At 44.6% G+C, this 21,095-nt stretch overlaps 4 protein-coding genes across 21 annotated transcripts in view; 2 read left to right on the top strand and 2 right to left on the bottom strand.

Annotated features, from left to right (window-relative positions):
- The window catches only part of LOC1274542 (alpha-1,6-mannosyl-glycoprotein 2-beta-N-acetylglucosaminyltransferase), a 39,180-nt gene extending 32,589 nt beyond the window's left edge, over positions 1–6,591 (top strand). For 9 of the 18 annotated variants that reach the window (XM_061642395.1, XM_061642394.1, XM_061642390.1 and 6 more), the window contains 7 exons: positions 329–481; positions 648–736; positions 825–970; positions 1,102–1,262; positions 2,457–3,110; positions 5,064–5,278; positions 5,345–6,591. In XM_061642395.1, the coding sequence (XP_061498379.1) occupies positions 329–481; positions 648–736; positions 825–970; positions 1,102–1,262; positions 2,457–3,110; positions 5,064–5,278; positions 5,345–5,567 (1,641 nt within the window). In that variant the 3' untranslated portion in view covers positions 5,568–6,591. The remainder of the gene's footprint in view (positions 1–328; positions 482–647; positions 737–824; positions 971–1,101; positions 1,263–2,456; positions 3,111–5,063; positions 5,279–5,344) is intronic. The other 9 variants (XM_061642402.1, XM_061642406.1, XM_061642404.1 and 6 more) reach the window with 2 other exon arrangements.
- Positions 6,592–6,838: 247 nt separating this feature from the next.
- Positions 6,839–12,803, top strand: LOC1274541 (4-hydroxybutyrate coenzyme A transferase). Its single transcript, XM_313680.6, has 4 exons — positions 6,839–7,293; positions 10,127–10,924; positions 11,010–11,276; positions 11,357–12,803. The coding sequence occupies exons 1-4, from the start codon at positions 7,110–7,112 to the stop codon at positions 11,542–11,544; spliced, it is 1,437 nt and encodes a 478-aa protein (XP_313680.3). The 5' UTR covers positions 6,839–7,109; the 3' UTR covers positions 11,545–12,803.
- Positions 12,804–13,604: 801 nt separating this feature from the next.
- Positions 13,605–16,146, bottom strand: LOC4577442 (nucleoplasmin-like protein). Its single transcript, XM_001237520.4, has 2 exons — positions 15,943–16,146; positions 13,605–14,668 (listed from the first exon to the last, which is right to left on the bottom strand). The coding sequence occupies exons 1-2, from the start codon at positions 15,962–15,964 to the stop codon at positions 14,163–14,165; spliced, it is 528 nt and encodes a 175-aa protein (XP_001237521.2). The 5' UTR covers positions 15,965–16,146; the 3' UTR covers positions 13,605–14,162.
- Positions 16,147–16,368: 222 nt separating this feature from the next.
- On the bottom strand, positions 16,369–19,115 carry LOC1274539 (dipeptidyl peptidase 3). Its single transcript, XM_313678.5, has 4 exons — positions 18,780–19,115; positions 18,519–18,671; positions 17,528–18,422; positions 16,369–17,435 (listed from the first exon to the last, which is right to left on the bottom strand). Exons 1-4 carry the CDS (start codon positions 18,897–18,899, stop codon positions 16,435–16,437), a joined length of 2,169 nt encoding a protein of 722 aa, XP_313678.5. The 5' UTR covers positions 18,900–19,115; the 3' UTR covers positions 16,369–16,434.
- Positions 19,116–21,095: the final 1,980 nt, after the last annotated feature.

The following is a 21,095-nucleotide window of genomic DNA, read 5'->3' as shown; positions in this document are numbered from 1 at the left end:
CTACGATATTGAATAGAAAGTGCTCTATTTTACAGATAATATTAAATCGAGATTCGGGCCCTATAGGTTTAAGTACAGTTTTGTTAGTATTATTTGGATACTTTAGAACGATATGTTTTAAAGAATCTTTAATAAATATTAAAGAAAAAACTGTTTTCTAACAAAATGAGTTTATTCGTTAATATAAATGTAATTAAATATAATATAGCATAAATGTTCCTCAAATTGTTGTACAGTCGAATGAATCTTAGTTACATAAGACTTTAAGTACATTAATTACTTATTTGTCTTTTCATTTTCTTCATAATTTGATTCAATCCGTGCACAGGTACACAAAAGAATAACATACTTGCGGCACTTAATCGTAAGTTTGGCCCAAGCGAGGGGCATTTCACGCACTTTGCTCGTCTTCTCGCACGACTACTACGACGATGACATCAACGATCTGGTGCAGAGCATCGACTTTTGTAAAGTAATACAGGTACGTTCTTCCTTCCTCTCCCTCCATGCCAACCACCGGAACAATAATCGTGTTAATCCAGCGCATATATTGATTGCTACTATCGCCCACCGGCGGGGCTATCCCACCTTATCCTGCATTCCAATGTACACGTGTGTGTTGTTTATTTTTTTTTTCATTTTGCTAGATATTCTATCCCTTCTCAATACAAACACATCCGACCGAGTTTCCCGGAGCGGATCCCGGCGACTGCCCGAGGGATATTAAAAAAGAACAGTAAGTCTTCGCACACACATAGATCCTTCCACGTGGAATCGTGGCCATTGTCTGATGGCTTTTGCTTTCATTGTGCCACCATCCTTAGGGCGCTGCTGCGAAAGTGCAACAATGCACTCCATCCCGACCTGTACGGACACTACCGGGAGGCAAAGTTCACCCAAACCAAACACCACTGGTGGTGGAAGGCGAATCGAGTGTTTGACCAGCTGGAAGTCACCAAGTACCATACGGGTAGGCACGCCAACCGAGGCTACAAATGGGCCAACAAAAACAAAGAAGAAACACGGCTACATGCCCGAATATAAGATGCAAGTGCACCCTCATCGGCAATATGGGCTCATACTCTCGTTTCTCGCTTCCAGGTATGATGGTGTTTCTGGAGGAGGACCACTACGTTGCCGAGGACTTCCTATACATTCTTGAACTTATGTTCCGAAAATCGCAGGACCTGTGTCCGAAGTGCAACATCCTATCCCTAGGCACATATCTGAAAACATTCAACTACTACACATACAACAAGAAGGTAATTTGATAGAATATTAAATGCTAGCAGAAGAATACTAGAGAGAGTGAGAGAAAGAGAGAGAATACACGGTACAACAAAGAAACCTTTTTCCACGAACACATACCGGCCCCAAAAAACTTTGCGCAATTGCATTAGGAGCAAGTTTTTGATCCAGCTTCGGTACGATTGTTCGAACGGCTCGACACATAGAACTTACACCAAATCGAATTCGGCAACACCGTCTTACGGAATCCACTTATTTCAAACCTTCACAAAGGCACAATCAAAGCAGATAAATATATTCCCCACACATATGTTGTACACAGGCAGGGACAAAATCCGAACGCACAGAATAGATATTCTGCTTCCCCCTTTTGTTTCGTTGGCAGAAGTTATGTTATGTTTTCGAACCCTTGTTTTGTTAGCTGTGATTGGATTATTTTCTTTATATCGATTTATTTACGCATCTTCAACACTAGTCACTCCATGAAGATAACATTAACATAAGCCTAAGTGCTACAGTAAGACTGGCGCTTGCTCATCGATTTCAAGTGATTGATTTTTGCCGTTTCATTCACCCAACTTTCTTGATGTGCTACATTTGATTTTTGTATTAAATAATAACTCAGAAATCGATCAGCAAGGCATGCACTCAAGGTCACTGGTTCCTAATTGTTCCAACGCCACTTAATCACAAACATACTACACACCATTTGCTTTGCCACTCACAGCTTAGATTGTTTTGATACACATAGATATCTCGACACACTCGCCATCTACACAATGCATTGCAACGGTTGATAATACGCCTTAGTATTAAAGGTACATACATACACCACGGTTCATTTGGAATATGTCGGCATTGTTGTTATAAACCACCTTTCTTGCCATCGATGTTAGATGTCCGTACACATTCCACCACATGCTGTCTCACACCACACAGTTGTTGTACCCACTTTGCCACACCTTCTCACACACACCCACACATTCACTGCTGCTGCTCTTTGATAAAAAGGATAACAAAAAGGCCATTAACTCTCCCTCTCTATATCTATTCGCAACAATCTGCCGTGTCACTAATGCGCGCTTCGTACCATCATCCAACGCCATCATGCTCATCAACACCGCGCTCATCAACCTCATCTACGCTCATCCTCATTTCATCCTCACCCACACACACACATGTCACACTGTGCCACTGTACCACCCCAGCGTACACAGCCCTATCGAGGTGGCTGGTACCCGGGCAATGCAGCTAAGGTGGGCACTGTGCGAGAGGGGCTGCAGGCTTCTGCTGCATTGCGCGAGCAAGGATCTTTCGGGTCGTTTGCGGGATCGTACAGTACGCTAAGCAGAAGTCAGTTAAAAGACGCCGCACGCCGCATTCGGGCAACGGTTGATGTCAGCACGTTGCTCGATCAGAACCAAAAGACCCTCCGCCGCTCGCCGCCAGATCTGCCCGCTTGGTACGATCGGCCGCAGGTCGCACTGATTGGACAGTCAGCAGCACACGTCAACGACATTTCTATCAATGCTAAACGTAACGGTTTTCTGAATCATCCTTCCAATTCACCGTCACGCCAACACAACAACAACAATCCCTGGCAACAATGGCGTCCGCTGCAGCATCAGCAGCAACAGAAGCTGCTGCAACAGCAGCGGCAACTGCAGCAACAGCAGCAGCTCATGCTTCAGAAACAACGCCAGCAGCAGCAACACCAGCAACAGCAGCAGCAACAGCAGCAGCAGCAAGATCAACTATCACAACAACAATCGCTTCAGACCCAGGTCACTACTGAAAAGTATGCGTCTCAATCGCAGTGGGGATACCAGGTGCTACCAACCCTGTACTCGATCTATCAGAAGGTAGCGCCATCAATCAACTTGTTTGTACACCCTATTAAAGTTTTGATTGCCATTTCTAATGCTACACCTTCTACTACTGTCTTTATTTCTACTTTCACCGCTTGTTCTTGCCTTCTATTACTACTACTACTACTTCTACTATTACTACTACTACTACTTTTACTGCTATCACTATAAAATGGCAAATTTTTTAATAATTTGCTCAGTACATTGCTATGGTGCAACCAATCATTGAACGAATTGTTTCAATATAGTTTGATTTCTTTTATAGAGTCGCTATAGATTTATTATTATGCTTAGTTGGTTTCTGTTGTATGATTTTTTTTTGTTTCTCAAAAGACTTTTTAGACTTTTTATAATACTAGTAGCGATTGAAGCTTTACTTCGTTTATTTTTAACATTATCCTTATTGTTTTAAGTTGTTTGCTGTAATAATAATTTTGATGTGCTTGCTTTTTCATTTGCTGGATCAGGCAACAGCTTATAACTTATTTTACTTCCACTACGTTTTATTTTACTTCTTGTCTATCTGAAGCTGTGCATGCAAAAATGAAGGATTTGCTTCATAAAATAATGTGAAAATTTATGTACAAATTATTCGCAGTAATGCATGCTGTTTTATATGTCTGTGATGGGATATCTATTTAAAAAAACAACTTTCATTACATGATTTGATAGAGTGTAATAAAACGTGCTGTCAAAGCATGTTTACTACACGTTTCATAGTCGGTTTATTAAATAAACAAAATTAAAGTAGTATCGTTGGAAAAAACAGCTGATTTAGAAACAGATTTGATGAACTTATCTAAAAAGCATTATCTAATAGCAGCGTATCGTGATCAAGTACCGCGCAAAATGAATTACGATAGCGCTATCAAATTATTAATACATTGCAAATAGGTGACTAAAGCGAGCAGCTATTTATTGTCGCTTATCAGCAGCATTGCATCGTGAGGATTAATCGAAACGGAAAGTGTCCCACCATTAACGTGTCTACAGTCCATGTTATCCATGCTCCTTTCATCGTCAATTTGTTCAACCGTTCGATATGGGACATCCTTTCAGTGCTTCAGTTTTTTTTTACATTTTTTTTTTCTTGTATGTGTGCGTCGCCTTTTCTCGTACTCTCTGTATCACGTGAGCTCCATTCAGTATGTATGGAACCATGTTGCTACTGTGTGTGCATCATGCAACTCACGCATCCATTGCGCGTCGCCACCGTACATTACCGCCGTTCATGCTGCGTATAGAACCGTGTATGTCAGTGTTTAAATGTAGAGAGCACCATCAAAGCACCATTGCACAGCACGTACACTAACACAAAATTGGCATGCTATTTAACAAACTGCATTTCCTACCGTTTTAATTTTCACTGCCTCCTTGGTTCGCTGCTTAGCTAACCTCACCTTTACGCTAACCTTTGTTTTGCGTTTTCAGTTACCATTCTTAAAATGTTCACTGTACATAAACGAAATCTTAACCCACCTTGTAAATGGAACATTACTGCACGTAGCTTAACGGGCATTGAATATGATTTATTTTTCATTCGTGTGCGTGTGTAGTAGGGGTTTTTTTTTTTGACAAGCAGCCTTTGACTTTTAAAATATTCAATTAAGTGAAAAGTTTAATTTCCAACTAAGTATGTTTGGATGTGTTTTTGTTTGTTCCTTTTTTCCTTGCTAGAGTGTGTTTGTATTTATATAATTTCCCTTGTACGTGTATGGTAAAACCACTGCTACGATTCAACATTATATGATCTTGTTCTATCAAATCGGTTATCAACGGTAAAGGTTATTAACAGTAAAATTAAAAGTAAAATCCGATTTGGGTGTACTTTTGCGTTACTTTCCGTTACGCTTGAGCCTTGAGCGCAATGCTGCTCACTGTTGCCGAGCGCGTTCTGGCGCTACTCGCCTTCTTATCACTCACATCACATTTTTCTTTCCTGCGCAGGTTGAAGTAACGCCCTGGATCAGCAGCAAGCACAACATGGGCATGGCATTCAACCGTACCACGTGGTATGAGATAGTACGCTGTGCGCGGCACTTTTGCGAGTACGACGACTACAACTGGGACTGGTCATTGCAGCACGTGTCACAGCAATGCCTCAAGCAGAAGCTGCACGTGATGGTGGTGAAAGGACCGCGTGTCTTTCACATTGGCGAATGGTTAGTGCCCGTCCTGCTACCATCTTCACTCTGCTAACCATCTTTGCTTCTCTGCTCTGCTTTCAGTGGCGTGCATCATAAAAAGAGCAACTGTGAATCGAACCAGGTGATCTCGAAAGTGCAACAGGTGCTGAAGGTAGCACGGGGCGCTCAGCAACTATTTCCCCGCTCGATTTCGCTCACGCAGACGAGCGTCATAAAGAAGACCAAGCTGCGCAAGGGCAACGGTGGCTGGGGCGATCAGCGCGATCATCAGCTGTGCTTCAACATGACCCTCGTTGGGCGGTAATGGTCCAGAGTGGCAGCAGCTCCGCCCTCCGAAGCGCCTAGTTCCCGGAGTAACACGCACATTCCTTGCTGTCCTTTGGGGCAATACTGGCGAGACACGCAATGCAACACTACAACGACGGTGGGAAGAATCGAAGAATCGTTAAGCAAGGGAGGAAGTAGCAGCACTTACGTTGTAAGTAAGTAGTGCGCAAACCATTGCAAACCGAATGATGGACCGGAATGAGGCAAGACCAAAGTTACGTTTTAGGTTCGCGTTTGTTTTAGCGTATCGTTTCAACTAGCCAATTGTTCGAATTATTCACCTTTTGTTGCTACACATAGTAAGACAATGTGCAATGGTAATGTGGTAGATTTTATGAAACGTTACCAAAAAAGGCCAACTGAAGGTAGTATTAGGGGGTAGGTTTAGATTACGATTAAGTAAAAAAAAAGAAAGAAAAAGACAGAACCTAAGACTTGCAAGAGCTAAAGTAAAGCTCTCACGTGCTGCTGTTGACGCGATGTTTCTTGTTAAAAAGTGTTATTTTATTTTACCTTCTTCTTGTTTTGCCCACGTTTGTGTACGATTGTTATTGAGTTTGTAGGAAAGCATTTTACCTAAGTATGCAATCACACAAAAGGTTGCGCGAGTAAACTGACAAATGGTCTCAATAGGCTCGAATAGATGCATCTCAACCCAACCGATGCCGCACTAGTCCTGGATGTTAGTGTCCTACTTGATTTACTAGTTGGCCGCAGCTTTCCGGTAGCAACAATAATTTTATATAAAAATCAATTAGACGATGAGTTTGATTTGTGTTGAGCAACAGTAGTGGCGCAAATGATACATCCAACAGATTCGAATGTTACGGTTACTGTACACTTAACGTCTGCAGATAATGTTAATTGTTAGCATTGTCCCGCTGTCCCTGTTTTTGGCGATAGAACGATACGTGTAATGTTAGGTGTATTTGGTACGGAATACAATAAACTTTAAAGTGGACGGCACAGAAGTATAAATAAATAGAACGAATGTAAATACACTATCGGGTCTTTGATTTTATGTTTCTTGATCATGACGAACACCATTTAATTCCTCATTCAAAGCCAAAAATTGCGTCATGTAACACGACGCGAAATACTTTACATGCTTGAATACCAAAAACGTAACGGTTTACACAAGCAAAATTCAAACTTCTTCGTTAAATCCGCACTACTGGTTCATCTTTGAAATAAATTGGTCAAAAGAATCTAACCCATAACAGTGGGAATGAGATTGCCTGCTGCGTGGCCATAATGAACTGTGTAAACAGCACATCTGGTCAAAGCACGCATCAAATGGCTACAGCAAACGTCACACACCATTGACAGGCAGCGATTGAATGAAAACAAATTCGTTCGCATAACTCTCCGACTGGGAGCAAACAGTTTCGGCAGTGCAAGCTCTCGCGCAAAATTAGACCGTCGCAGAAAATCTACAGAGCTGAGGCAGCAACTTACTGTTGGCTAGTGCGTGTGTTTGTCTCTGTGTTGTTTTGGTGTGATTAATTAAAGCTCAAAAATGTCCTCATTTGCTGCACTCCGATTCGCTCCCCGGTTGCTCACCGGCAATGCCTCCCATCGGTTGGTGGCGGCGGCCACGCAGCGGAATTCCTACTTTACCTACTCGAACCAAATTTCGCAGCCGCTCGAGCGTGAGCCCAAGTACACCACGGCGGAGGAAGCCGTCAAAGTTATCAAATCAGGTAACGCACCGTTTATGTGTGTAAGTGTGGATGTTTGTGCTTCGTGTGTGCGTTTTTAGGGGTAGTTTCACGGCCGCGGTGCCAAGAAACTCCTTCCATGGCGAATTCCATAGATACTGGACGATGAAGATGTTGATGACGATGATGATGACGATATTTGTACGTGTGTGTGTGTTGTGCTGTTCGAATGCTCGTGCCGAGAAACCAGAATAGAGCTAGCCGGATCCTTTCCCTCCGCGCACTCGACACAGGCAGCACAGCGAACGAGACGGCATACGTATTAAATTAATCGTGCGCCGTTACGCAATGCCGTGTTTATTTCGCCTGCCATGATTTTGCACGCACCGCTTTCCCCTCGAACGTGCCCCCACGTGCCCCCTCTCCCGAAGCGAAAAATTTCACTTTCATCTAGCAATGCGTTACTGTGGGATGAATTTGGACTTCGTTAGGTCCCGTGTCACTGACCAATCGGCGACGGTGAGGCATACATAATCGTGCGGTGTAAAAACTCTCCTGGCCTACTTAATGCTATCATCAGAGTACAAAGGCCACAGTTTACATTATTTTTCACTGTTCAACTACAGCTGCCCGTTCCTCCTTTGACCCTAAGCAAAACGCAATCAGGGGAGTTATAAAGGCACGTCGGTATGTGCCGCCTCTGGTGGAGTTTGTTCTCAGTTGGGAATGGTATAGCGCACACAACAACAAACTTGATTAGCGATGCTTTTGGACTTTGAACATCGAGAGAGACGAGATGCGTCGATGGTAGAACAAATACATGCATGGCGCTTGCTACGACAGTCATTTTTATTCTTCGATAGAACTGTTTACATTGAAGCTTGTTACACACCGTCATCGGTAGCAGTTGGATGGCAGCACTCGAACCTCAAATAACTCCTAAAACTTTACGATATCGTGTTTGAGGAAAGGTTTCGGATCAAAGATAGCCGTCTTTCTGCGCTCACGCATCACGATAAAACAGCCGTCCATTAACGTTCATTTGGCATCAAATGCCAAAACATCACCTCGGAGAGTGTTAACTCAAACGTGATTTGTGCTTCGGAGGTCCTAATTGCATGATAACTCAATTGGCGCAAATTTGCGGCACAAGTGTACCGGCTGGAAATATGAGCGATATGTGCTTGTTTATCCAATTTGCATTACTATTTGCGCTCCGGAAGTGAGGCGACATCTGGCATGTTACCGCGATGTACAGGGGTAGCTAACTCTAGTAGAGTCTTTTCATAGACCAAGGTCGGCCAAAAGCACGAAACAAATAACGGCCGTACGTTTCTAGGTCAACTAGAGACACGCTGTGTGTACGTTAAACAGACAGGGAATAGTTCCTTGCCCTTGACGCATCAAAACCGCGCCCTCGGGCAGTGATGTGGCTAGGAATAGCATCGCCACACAGATCATTATTACTCCCACCGTATATTGAAGCGATCCGGTTTTTAACCATTCCGGCTAAAGATGCAGAGAATGTGTGTGTTCTTCGAGTGTCGCGACTATAAAAAGAACAACACAACACAAACCAGTTTTTCCTTGCTGATGACGCGTTAGAATGCTGTCTGACGCACTGCTTTTGCTGAAATTGTCGAATCGAAGTTATTCGAAATGTGATAGCTAAAAATGGAGAAACGGTCATTAGTGTTGTATAATTGGTAAAGTACCTATGAAATTATTTCGTGAAAGCCAAATGTCATGCAACCGCAATATGCTTCGAACCATAAACTGCAGTCACATTGTAGACGTTTCGATATAAAATGGGCATAGCTGCTGGTGCATGTGTGGTTGTTGTGCGCACAGAACACACAGATACACCGCCAATCCACATGCCCTGTTGCTACCCCTTGTACGTTTGGAGCTGGCTACGAATGCTTAATTATGCAAAACCCTTTCCCCATCGCTCTTCGCATGCTTCTCATCATCAAGCCACGTACCGGCGTTGCGACGGGTTACCGACACCGATCTAGAAGGCAAAAAGTCACATACGGTCGTACGAATGATATTTCGAAACATGGCGTTCGGTTCTGTACAAATTCAAAGTTGCATATCTAAGTTGCTTGCCCACTTAACTGCAGTATTTTATTATGCATCTAATGTGCCATCTAATTTTGAAGTCATCACTTTTGCGCTTGATATCACGCTTCACCAGCGCACGCAAGGACGCTTGCAATTTCATCCGGCACGTGCGTGTTTTGCTCGCGTATTAATGTGCTGGAAGAGAAATCGGAAAATATCTCAACAGAACAGATACTTCAATACTGTTTAAACTATAGCTCCTAATAGATAAAGCCCGCCCGATAAATGTGTTACTCACGACTGAGATAAGGCCAGGCGTTAGGTTTTTTTTTCTATTTCATGGACAAGGACGGATAGCACGTAATCCGTAGGAAGAAGGTCAATCTTATTTCTACTTTTCGGCGTTTGTTGAACTCTTCCTGTCAGGGTCTAAGATAGTCTGTTTTCTAGAATAATGTTTGCCCGTTGGCATGTGCGGGTTGTACTGTACTGTCTAACTTTACTGCTCACTGGTTGGAGGGGAGCAATTTAAAGTGAGTGATAAGATACGGCCTATCCACTGCAAAGCAGCCATTGGTCTACGATGGTCTAAGATTATATGGTTGTGTGACTAGACTCTACGTCCGAAATGTACGAAAACTTGTGTTCTCGGAGTCTTTCACAGTTTTTTTGTCAATATTCCGATTCAAAATGTCAATTGTTACGTTTGCTCTGAGTGTCTGAATAATGTAAGGTTGATTTTTAAAATAGAGGAAACGCTTCATTTTACATTTCATGGTAATATCGATAACTGTTTTCCTACTTCTAGGGGACATTGTGTTCGCGCAGGGTGCAGCGGCCACCCCGGTCCATCTGCTCGATGCGATGACCAAGCACGGCATGGAGAACAATCTGCGCGACATCACCGTGACGCACATGCACACCGAAGGGCCGGCTTCGTACTGCAAACCCGAGTGCAAGGACGTGTTCCGCTCGAAGTCACTGTTCATGGGCGGCAACGTGCGGGCAGCCGTGGCCGATGGTCGCGGTGATGCGGTCCCGATCTTCCTGCACGAAATTCCGCTGCTGTTCCGGCGCAAGCTCATCCAGCCGGATGTGGCAATCGTGTCGGTGTCGCCACCGGACAACCACGGCTACTGCACGCTCGGCACCAGTGTGGACTGTGTGCGTGCGGCGCTGGAAAACTCGAAAGTCATCATCGCCCAGGTGAACAAGCAGATGCCGCGCACGTTCGGTGACGGTATCATCCACCAGTCGCATTTCGATTACGCAGTCAATGTGGATATCCCGCTGCCCGAGCATGGTGGGCACGCGATGTCGGATGTCGAGACCAAAATCGGCCAACTGATCGCAGAGAATCTGGTCGAGGATGGTGCCACGCTGCAGATGGGCATCGGCAACATTCCGGACGCGGTACTGAACGCACTGCACAACCACAAGGATCTGGGTATCCATTCTGAGATGTTTGCCGGCGGTGTGGTCGACCTGGTGCGCAAAGGTTGCGTCACCAACGACAAGAAAACGTTCCATCGGGGTCGTATCGTCGGTTCGTTCCTGATCGGCACCAAGAAGCTGTACGACTTCGTGGACAATAATCCGTTCATTGGTAAGCGAGATAGAGATTGTTGCAGGAGTGTTGTAGGTAAAGAAGGGTATGACATTCGGTTTTGCATTGTCCATCGTACGTACAGAAATGTTGGAGATCAACTACGTCAACAATGTTGGCATTATCTCGCGCAACCCCAAGATGACGGCCATCAACTCGGCCATCGAGGTCGATCTCACCGGGCAGGTGTGTGCGGATTCGATCGGCACACGCATGTACTCCGGCTTCGGCGGACAGGTAGACTTTATCCGCGGTGCGGCCGAAGGATTCGATGGCAAGGGCAAACCAATCATTGCGCTACCGTCCGTCACGAACAAGGGCCAGAGTAAAATTTCGCCCATTCTCAAACCTGGTAAGTATCGTCAATGCAACCGGCGACGCGAATGTGAGAAGGTGACTTAATGCGACGTATGTTCTTTTTTTTTCATCCAGGTGCCGGTGTGGTAACCTCCCGAGCTCATGTCCATTACGTCGTCACTGAGTACGGCATTGCTAACCTGTTCGGACGCAGCTTGCGCCAACGTGCTTACGCATTGATTCAGATTGCGCATCCCGACCATCGTGAAGCGCTCGAGAAGGCTGCCTTCGAGCGTCTGAAAACGATGCCAACGCCGAACTAAGAACGCCGTTGTCGTATCACAAACGCCCAAATACACAGCGACTACAAAAACGCGCAGGCCTTCCGAACGCAAGCAACAACAACAGCAACAACACGAGAACAAAACAAGACGAACAAATTAAAAGCACATGCCATTTCGTCGCCATGGTAACACGTAACATGATCGGTCGTTCAAAAGCAATGGATTCGTTGAATTCAAACAAACACAAATCGACTCAAGCCCGTGGTTTCGTGCGAGATTAATGTCGTGTTCGACACGTTTACAAAGCAAGATATAAAAAAAACAAACAACGATCCTTTATTCGGGGTTTGGATCTAGAATTCACCCGATTGATAATTCCTCCTGGATATGAATTGTGTTTTAACGTGTTTTTGTTGTTTTTTTTTGTAATAATATGTTTAATCATTCGTGCGTAACGCTCCGTGATGTTTTTTCGGCATTCTAGCATTTTGGAGCCAATGAGGTTGTAAATTTCGTTGGACAAACCAAAACTTCAGAGATAGAAGAAAAACAAAATAACTCCTTTTCGCAACGCTAAGCAAAATCACCAAATAAAAGCAATTTAATTTAAAAAAAACATTACTGTAAAACGAAACCTAATTGGCGATTAACGGGAATGGTGGGGGACGATCGTGCAGCGAAATGCTTCAGTTGTATTACAAATTGTTTACACACCGCAATGCCTGGGATAAAACATAGAAAGCAAAACTGCCAACAGCAAAACTTTACAGACCACACATGTCACACATGAACTTTCATAGACTAAATAGATGAAATGGTAATAGAAGTTATAAAACATTCACTTATTGCTCTTTATCAAATTGGTCTGCGCAGTGAATTTGCGCGCAGCGTGTAGCATTAGCGTTCTAGAAAGCAATTCACTATTGTTCTAGTAGGCTCTGGAGAATCCGACAATTCGAAGTTCAAAGCAAACAAGTGTGTGTTTGCTTAGTAGAGAGCAAGGGTAGATTGTTAGAAACAGCAACAAACTAATATTAGCATCAAACGAACTATCTCACGCCATGGCACCTCCAGTGCTTTATAGCCTACAAAACCGAAGCGAGAAGGGGCAGGACGAAAGACGAATGGCATTTTTTACAAAACCATGCAAGCGGGAATCACAATCACGCATTGAAGTTAATCATCTTTAGATCAACAACAGAGCGTTACTCTTAAATGTAAACAAATCACAAAAAAACGAGTTACTCGAAACCTCAAAATCAGCTTTGAAAATAAAAAGTTATCCTAGTAATACGAAACGGAAGTTCAAGTTTTCTAGTAGGTACACACATTGACGTTCGATCATCCTTCGTAGAAACCGCCTAAAAGTATGCAATTGCTGTTTCTTTCTTTGCTTCACACTGACGATCGTTCGTACCACGTGCTTGGGCATTGGTGGTCACCGATCACCGGTCAATAACGTACGACTAATTAAAGCTCTTTTTCTTAAATCTTGTTTCAGTTTCCATATTTATTTGTCCATTTTGTGTTTGCCATTTTTCACTTCAGCTGATGAATATTTTGTCGCCTCTCCTCGCATACACTAGTTGCTCTGTACTCGGCCCACCACCTGCGGGGATCTGATCCAGTATAGGATCGCTTCTCGTTTAACTTTCTTGCATTTCAGAGTTTTTACTTGCAGAATGGGAAACGAAGCTTTTGTTTCAAATTTGGCCTTAAAATGATTTCCCCGATTCCCATACGCCTTTCCCTCATGAGATACATTATCTTCATGGCGAAACGAATTGACCAGAATTCAACCACGGGTGGACTGGGATTGCCGGGTATTGATGATGATATTGCGCCGTCCTTTGCCACCGTGATTATCATGTGCTCAACCGTTCCGTGTGGTACGCGCTTACGTATGTAGCATTTTCCACCGAACTTTAAATGCAATAGTCATAGCTCTTCAACCCAATTCAGAAAGTAGTTCTCTCATTTGTTCCGGTTCCTTTTTTTTGGAAATTTATCTCAGAAGATTTGTTACGTCTTCTCTTTCAATGATTATACAAATGTTGCTCTATCGTGGTTAGTAGTCTTTCGTTGGACCTTGTTTTCTCCCCCAACAGAAGTCCCCCGGGGCTTAAATTCTTGATATTATTGGTATTATGTCAATTGGTAGACGCCACGGTAGGATCGGGCGCCGGGCGTATCTCTTCTGCAGCAACTAATGGTTTGCGCGGATCCTCTCTGCTTTGTCCGTGTAATTATTATAAGATTGTTTAGTTTAGAAGGGAATTTGCACGCACTTTCGTCTTCAAATCCGACGAAACCAACAGGGAACGGTGATACCAGGTGCGCGCGAGGTAAGAGGATTCATGTAGCTCATGAACTACGGCGGGAATTACGCGTAATAATTCCCTGCTCGTTCACCTTTCGCTCCTCCTCTTTTGATGTTGCTGTTTTGGCGCTGACTTGCAGATAGACGTGGCTTTTTAGTTGGTGATGGTGGTTTGGATTTTAGTTTTGTTGTCAGTGTGTGTTTGTGTTTTTTTTTTTGTAATACATATATTTAATTTGTGGTGAGGAATGATGACACGTTGTGGCGGCCGACTTTGCTTCTGCTTCTGCAACAGCAATCACAGAGGCTGATGGCCGGTGCACGGAACGTGTCCCGTTTATTTCCTCTTTCGGTTTTTGTCATTACCGGCGGGACCGCCGGCCGCTGCGCCCGGCTTGCCCTTGGAGTTGTTGGTCAGTTTTGGCTTCTTCTTCTGTGACGCACCGTCCTCATCCTCGTCCTCGTCGGCCTCCTCCTCGTCAAGCACTTCCTCCTCCATCTCCTCCATATCCTCGAACTCCTCCACCAGCGAACCGAGCAGATGCAGCCCGTGGATGTGCACCGGTCCCTTGCCCTCGACCAACGTGAACGTGACGGGCGCGTCGGAGAACTCCAAATCCATGCGGCACTGTCGCAGTTCGCCCACCTTCAGCACGGCGATCGGTATGCGGAGCGTGTCCCTTATGGTCATCGTCTCCACCTGCACCACGTTGAACTCGTCCGCGGCTGCCTCATGGCCCAGGAGGCACTGTTTGATGACCAGCTTGTTCGTCCGCGGGTAACCCTCCGGCTTGTTGTCCGGGTCCCAGGTCACTGTTTTGCTGCCCTCCTTGAGAGTTGCTCCTGGAAAATGTTAAAAACAAAAAAAACGTTCAGAAACATTCAACCTATCCATAACAAAAGCATTGTACACCCCTTCGCGCGCATTAAAATATATTTTACCGTCAAATTAATAGTTGGCATGTTCATTGATGCCGTCTCTTCACCGCATTGCGCTACTTCCAAAACAGGCCCAAGCAATTTCTGCACACACAAAAAGGCGTTCGTATCGCAGTGGGCGACGCCGCCATTTCAATGAGCTAACGTTAACCCTTCATACAGCGCATCACACCACCCGGCAGCAGCGTTCAGTGCAAAACGGGGGAAAAGTGGAACAGGATGAAATAAACAAAAACGAAAACCACTCTCACTAACACACACGAGCGCACGCACACACACACATCTCCACATGCAGTAATACGGCGCAAGACGCTTCTGTATTGGTGTGTTTCCAAGCGCACAAAAAGGCGCTAACGACACAGCGCCTCCAACAATACCAATAGCAGAGAGAAAAAAACCCCGGGACAAAGCGGCAAATTTTATCTAGCAAAGCCTACTGGGTAAATAATGACCCAGACCGCTGCAACCGGTCTCAGGCACCATTAACTCACCACAGAAACACCGGGAAAATTGCCCGCTTCATCGGGGAAATATAACCTCACATTTGCTCTTTCTGTTTGCCATGCACAAAAATGAACGGTGCAGATGCGTTCTCGTTCAAGAGGCTTGTTCTTGCCGGCATTTTTCGTGCTATTATAAAACAGCCAGATTATGCCCCACTGCCAAGTACCGCCAAAAACGGACCCACACTGTAACACCCGTTCATTGAAAGGGAAGTTTACATGCGAGAAGAGACCCCGCACCCCTCCGGCAACACCCGGACTCACGGACGGCGCTACCGGCAAATTGTGCCCGATGCTCTGAGTGGGAAAAGCTTTCAGAACCCAAACGAGACGCCGCCATCGGCCACGACAGCGACGACGGCCCCTGCTGGACACACACAAGCACGGTCCAAAAACCAACCATACACACTACCGTGAGACCCGGGCAATGGGAGAAAAAAAATCGGCTACAATGACGACGCACGGGATACGCGGAACGTGTGTGCGGCGCCCGGGTACGGTGAAAAATCGTCCGAAGGGCGACCATTTCCTAGCGCGATGAGAAGCGCGTGCGGTAAAAATGCGCGGTGCGACGGTTGGCGGCACCTTCACACATTTCACGCCCAATGCGATGAGAATTAACACGCCAGCGGCCCGAACCGCTATCACAATCGATTACAATGATCAGTTACTCACCGTAAAAGTATTCGTCGGTCATATTTGTGTGCGGTTAGTTGGCTTTTTCCGGATTTTCTTCAGCAAAGCAAATGGATGCGCGACTCTCACCACGTTTGGAAACTTGCAAGAGAATGAAAAAAACACATCCGTTTTGCCCAAGCTTTGTACGGTGCTGGTGAGCCGCGCTGTCAACCTTCGGCAACATTCGGAACTCTTCGGTCTGCAATAATGGCAACTGTCAACATGTCAATTTGAAATTTCAATACGGTGTTCGGTGCACGCTGCTTGCGAAATAATAGATCACAGTTTTAAATCTACAAAGACGTTGTGCTATGGAAAAGTTCACTACCTCCACAAGAGTCTGCTTCTATTTACATACATATTAATCATGCTGTTGTGCTGCGTGAAGCAGTGAAATAAATGCACAGCAAACGGAAACTAAACACTTGTTCAAAAACCTTCTTTATTCAGCTTGAATCTTATTTGCATATCGCATTTGGACGCAGACGTTTAATACAATCCTTCAAAATATTGCTTATCCGTCGCATGGATGCGTTCCAGAATGTCGTCGATTTTCGTATCGGGGAAGCGCTCAACCCAAGACTGAATGTAGCCAGCAAAGTTGGCATCGTACGACTTCAGCACCACCTTGCCGGTGTCAGCATCAATCGCCGTGTTCGACTGCAGAAAGATCATTCTCGGCTTTTTGTGCAGCAACACAATATCGCGCCACTTAGCCCACGGGTACTCTCCGCCTTCCGATACCTCCGAGTAGTGATTGTACATCTCGGTTGCCGCCGTGACGTTGCCGGTCGATTTGTAAAACTGCAGCTTCAGCAAGAACTTCCTGATCGCTTCCTTTCCAACCGTTTCAATCTTGCTGCGATCGAACTTGAGCAGCAGATTCTTTCCCTCCTCAGTCTCTTGAACATTAACCAGCCCCTCTCCCGCCTCCAGCAGCACCTTCATAATTACGAACCGCGCCTGATAGTGGGCCTGCAGCCACGCTTTCTGGGCCGGATTGTACAGCTCCATCGCTACGCCTACGCCACCCCAGACAAGCAACAGCCAGTTCACGTAGATGATGTTTGCCACTTCCTCTTCGTCCGTGTGCCCGAATATCTTCAGTACGTCACGATTCAGGCTCAGATATAGCCCAACCGCTTCGGCCCGACACTCCTCGTACGAAGAGCCGAGCGACTTGAACTTGGAGTCGTACGTTTCACCCGGTTCGTACCAACAGCTGACCGGTTCTCCGGTGAGCGGATTCTTCAGCTTGGCCGTGTCAAAGTTGTACTCGCCCGCCTCATCAATGCGCAGCAGCTTTCCGCTGCCATGGCCAAGCAATTCGTGCAAACCCACTTGCACCTCGAAAGCGGCCGCCTTATACTTCTTCATCAACGCCTGGTCCTCCTCCGAAAGGAACGGAATCGAGTCGGTTTTGTTTGTGTTGGCAAGAACATTTCCAAGCGACACGTTCTTAAATCCTTCGTCCTGGCGAATTTCATCATCTGCGAAATAAACAAATTGAAATTCCAGATGTAAATTACCCATTCTCCCTGATTTGAGTTAAATTTGACACACTCTAAAAACAAATGCTTACAGTTGGGAATGTTAATACCGCAAGGCACACCTGATCCCGCGAACGTTAAAATGTCCAGGGACGTAAAATCAGGCTTCAGGTAGGAATCTTTCTCATACTCTTCTCCCCACGGTAACAGCTTGATGAAGTTTTCAGCATTTGAAACCAACGTGCCGAATTTTGCCGACATCTCCTTGTTCACCATGGCAACGAATCCCTCGAACTCTCCCCGCTGTCCAACCGGATCGCGGTACGTTTCAATGAATCCAATGTACGTCTCGATTACCGGCCCTTTGTCCTTGATCCAATATCGCGAGCCAGTCTTGTGCGCATCCAAGCTACCTTCGCGGAAGCTTTCTACGTATGCCTCAATCATTTGCAGCTGATTTTCATTGGCACTGTGTTTTTTCGCTTCCTCCAGCGAGTCGGCCACCATTTGCATTAGCTCCTTGTAATCGCCCCGCGTTATCTTGAAAATGCATCCCTTATACTCTTCCGGTTCGCGCGTCAGCCCCTTCTTGTCACCTTCTTCGCTGGACGCAAGCTTGATGTCGTATACCGTTTTCCCATTCTCGGTGGTTTTGAACGTACGGCAAATGTATGCTTCAAACTTGTGCTCCTTCATCCATTCGCTTATCAGCTCAGTATCGTCGTGCGTAACGTTGCTCGAGAAGTACGTCGTTACACCGGTATCGCAAAGACCTAGCGTCTTCATGCGATCCGTGAGTAGAAAAATTGGCATCTTCGTGGACTCCCATAGCGAATCAATTACGCTGGCATGCGCTTTGTAAGCGGCAGAGCATTTCACGATCGCCTCGAACTTATCCTCGTCCAGGTTCGGGACAATCTTGCTGTCGCCCATACCCTTGTAATTGCCAGCATTCGCCAGAAATCCACAAGTGTACACGAGAAATGCCTAGCAAATGTAAACGAAAAACATCAACAGTTTTATTTACAACAATGAGATAAGATAAATGGCTAGCCAATGGTCCGATGTTTGATTTGCACATACCGTAAACTCATCTTCCGACACACCAGCAGCAAGTGCAGATTTCTTCAAATCTTCCACAGGCTCGGCCAGAAAGATTCGATGAAGTAGGGAGAAAATTAGCGGCGATTCCGGGCTAGACTGCACCAGTGCTACCAATCCGCCAGTCCAAGATGCCTGGGAAAAAGGCAAGAAGAAGACATTTAAGTAAAAGTGGCATTTCAGCAAGTAAAGTTGCTCATATAATGGGGCATTAGCTGAGCTGAAGTAAAATATTCAACCTACCTTGCTAAAGAAATGCGCATACTGCTTTTCCTTCTCGGTCAAATTGTTAAATGCCGTGGCACATTCCAGATCTACGATCGGTTGCGTGTTAGGCAGAACGAACTGCGCTTTATCGGACATTTTTTCTATGCGACTAAGCGTTTTTACTTTCTCAAACTGGACTAATTCACGTTCACTGTTTAGCTTCGACAGGTGCACTAATTTGTAGCGAACAGAAACAGAAACCTAAACCAAAAAACTCAGCTTTCTACACCGGCATACAATTTTACCTGAATCAGCCACACAAAATGATGAGTTTGATATTTTTATTTTGACAGCTCCGGGCCAGTACGAACACCCAATCAACAAATTTTGTCCAAACGGATACACACACTCAAGATGGTTAAATTATAGGTGGGATTATGATCCGTGCAATGTGGAATATAGAGGAGGTGTCTTCTTAGCGTTTGGCATGTTGCCATTTTGAGACTCAATTTGACAACAGTCGTCGATATTTTTTTAATGCAGCAGCACTTTGGATCCGTGTCATTAACCACCATTTTCAAAGCTTGTTTTGACAGTTCACAAAAAGTGAATAAGCGTTCAGAAACGACTTCACATAACCATACACTTTTTAAGGGAAATTTTTCATTTTGTGCACAAAACCTAGAGTAACAAATTAAGCTTAAACGACTGGAAAATCCAATACCAATTGATAAAAAAAAGGAAGGCTCCATAGCTTCACTGGTTTGCTCAATAGATGGCGTATTACAACTCATCATTTTATGTCTATCCTTTTTGTTTATGCTTAGATACAGTGGAGCGCCGTTTATCCGGGTACCTTTTATCCGGCTTTCTGTTTATCCGTGCTGCTGAGAAATGACAGCTCAATACAAAAGTGACATTGCGTTATGAGGAGGATATTTGAAAAAGCGGTTGTAAGAGCACATTGTCATAACAAAAAACCCTATAATTCATAGCAAATTTTAAAAAACTCTCTTTCGAAAAACATGAAGCTAATAAAAACTGGGTAATTTTTATCAAAAAATAAGAAAAATTTCCAAAAAATAACCAGGAATTGGTGATAAAATATATCATTTGACTCATTATCCGTGTTATTCGCTTATCCGGGCGAGGTCAAGTCCCGAGAAGCCCGGATAAACGGTGCTCCACTGTATACCCAAGTGCCACAAATCCACTAAACGACCACTAAACGGCTTCTAAACGACTCAAGTTCTCTACCTAAACGGAATATAGAAAGACTTCGTTTAGCATACGGCAAACGACTCATGCATTCTAAAAATAGCGAAAATGCTGGTGGCGCTATCTGTTGGTGGGATACCCCTACCAGCTGAGCTTCATCGCTTGGAGGAGAGCTTTCTCATTTCCTCTGTACTGTTGTATGGTTTCGCATTGAAGTTATGCATCGCTAGAACTAAAACGGCGATACGATTGTTTAAATACTAAACTCCAACGGAAACCACCAGCACTGAAGCAAGTGAGATTTGAGTAATGGTCGTTGGTGTTGATACCCACGTATCTGACCACACGACCATTCATATGGATTTTTGCCCAGAAAGTTAGAACCCAAGTGCCACAAATCCACTAAACGACCACTAAACGGCTTCTAAACGACTCAAGCACTCTACCTAAACGGAATATAGAAAGACTTCGTTTAGCAGACGGCAAACGACTCATGCATTCTAAAAATAACAAAAATGCTGGTGGCGCTATCTGTTGGTGGGATACCCCTACCAGCTGAGCTTCATCGCTTGGAGGAGAGCTTTCTCATTTCCTCTGTACTGTTGTATGGTTTCGCATTGAAGTTATGCATCGCTAGAACTAGAACGGCGATACGATTGTTTAAATACTAAACTCCAACGGAAACCACCAGCACTGAAGCAAGTGAGATTTGATTAATGTTCGTTGGTGTTGATACCCACGTATCCTGACCACACGACCATTCATATAGATTTTTGCTCAGAAAGTTAGAAGGCTATATAGGTCATGATAAGATGAAACTTGTCGAAACACATTGCAAGTAAAGGATAGCAATATAATGATGAGTTGTAATACGCCATCTATTGATCAAACCAATGAAGCTGTGGAGCTTTCATTTTTTTTTCTATGGATATTCAATTTTCCAGTCGTTTAAGCTTAATCTGTGGCGCTTGGGAAGGCTATATAGGTTATGATAAGATGAAACTTGTCGAAACACATTCCAAGAAAAGGATAGCAATATAATGATGAGTTGTAATACGCCATCTATTGATCAAACCAATGAAGCTGTGGAGCTTTCATTTTTTTTTCTATGGATATTCAATTTTCCAGTCGTTT

This window comes from Anopheles gambiae, chromosome 2 (assembly GCF_943734735.2).
Source record: "Anopheles gambiae chromosome 2, idAnoGambNW_F1_1, whole genome shotgun sequence".
Classification (NCBI taxonomy): Eukaryota; Metazoa; Arthropoda; class Insecta; order Diptera; family Culicidae; genus Anopheles; species Anopheles gambiae.
This window is presented reverse-complemented; position numbering and strand designations above follow the sequence as displayed.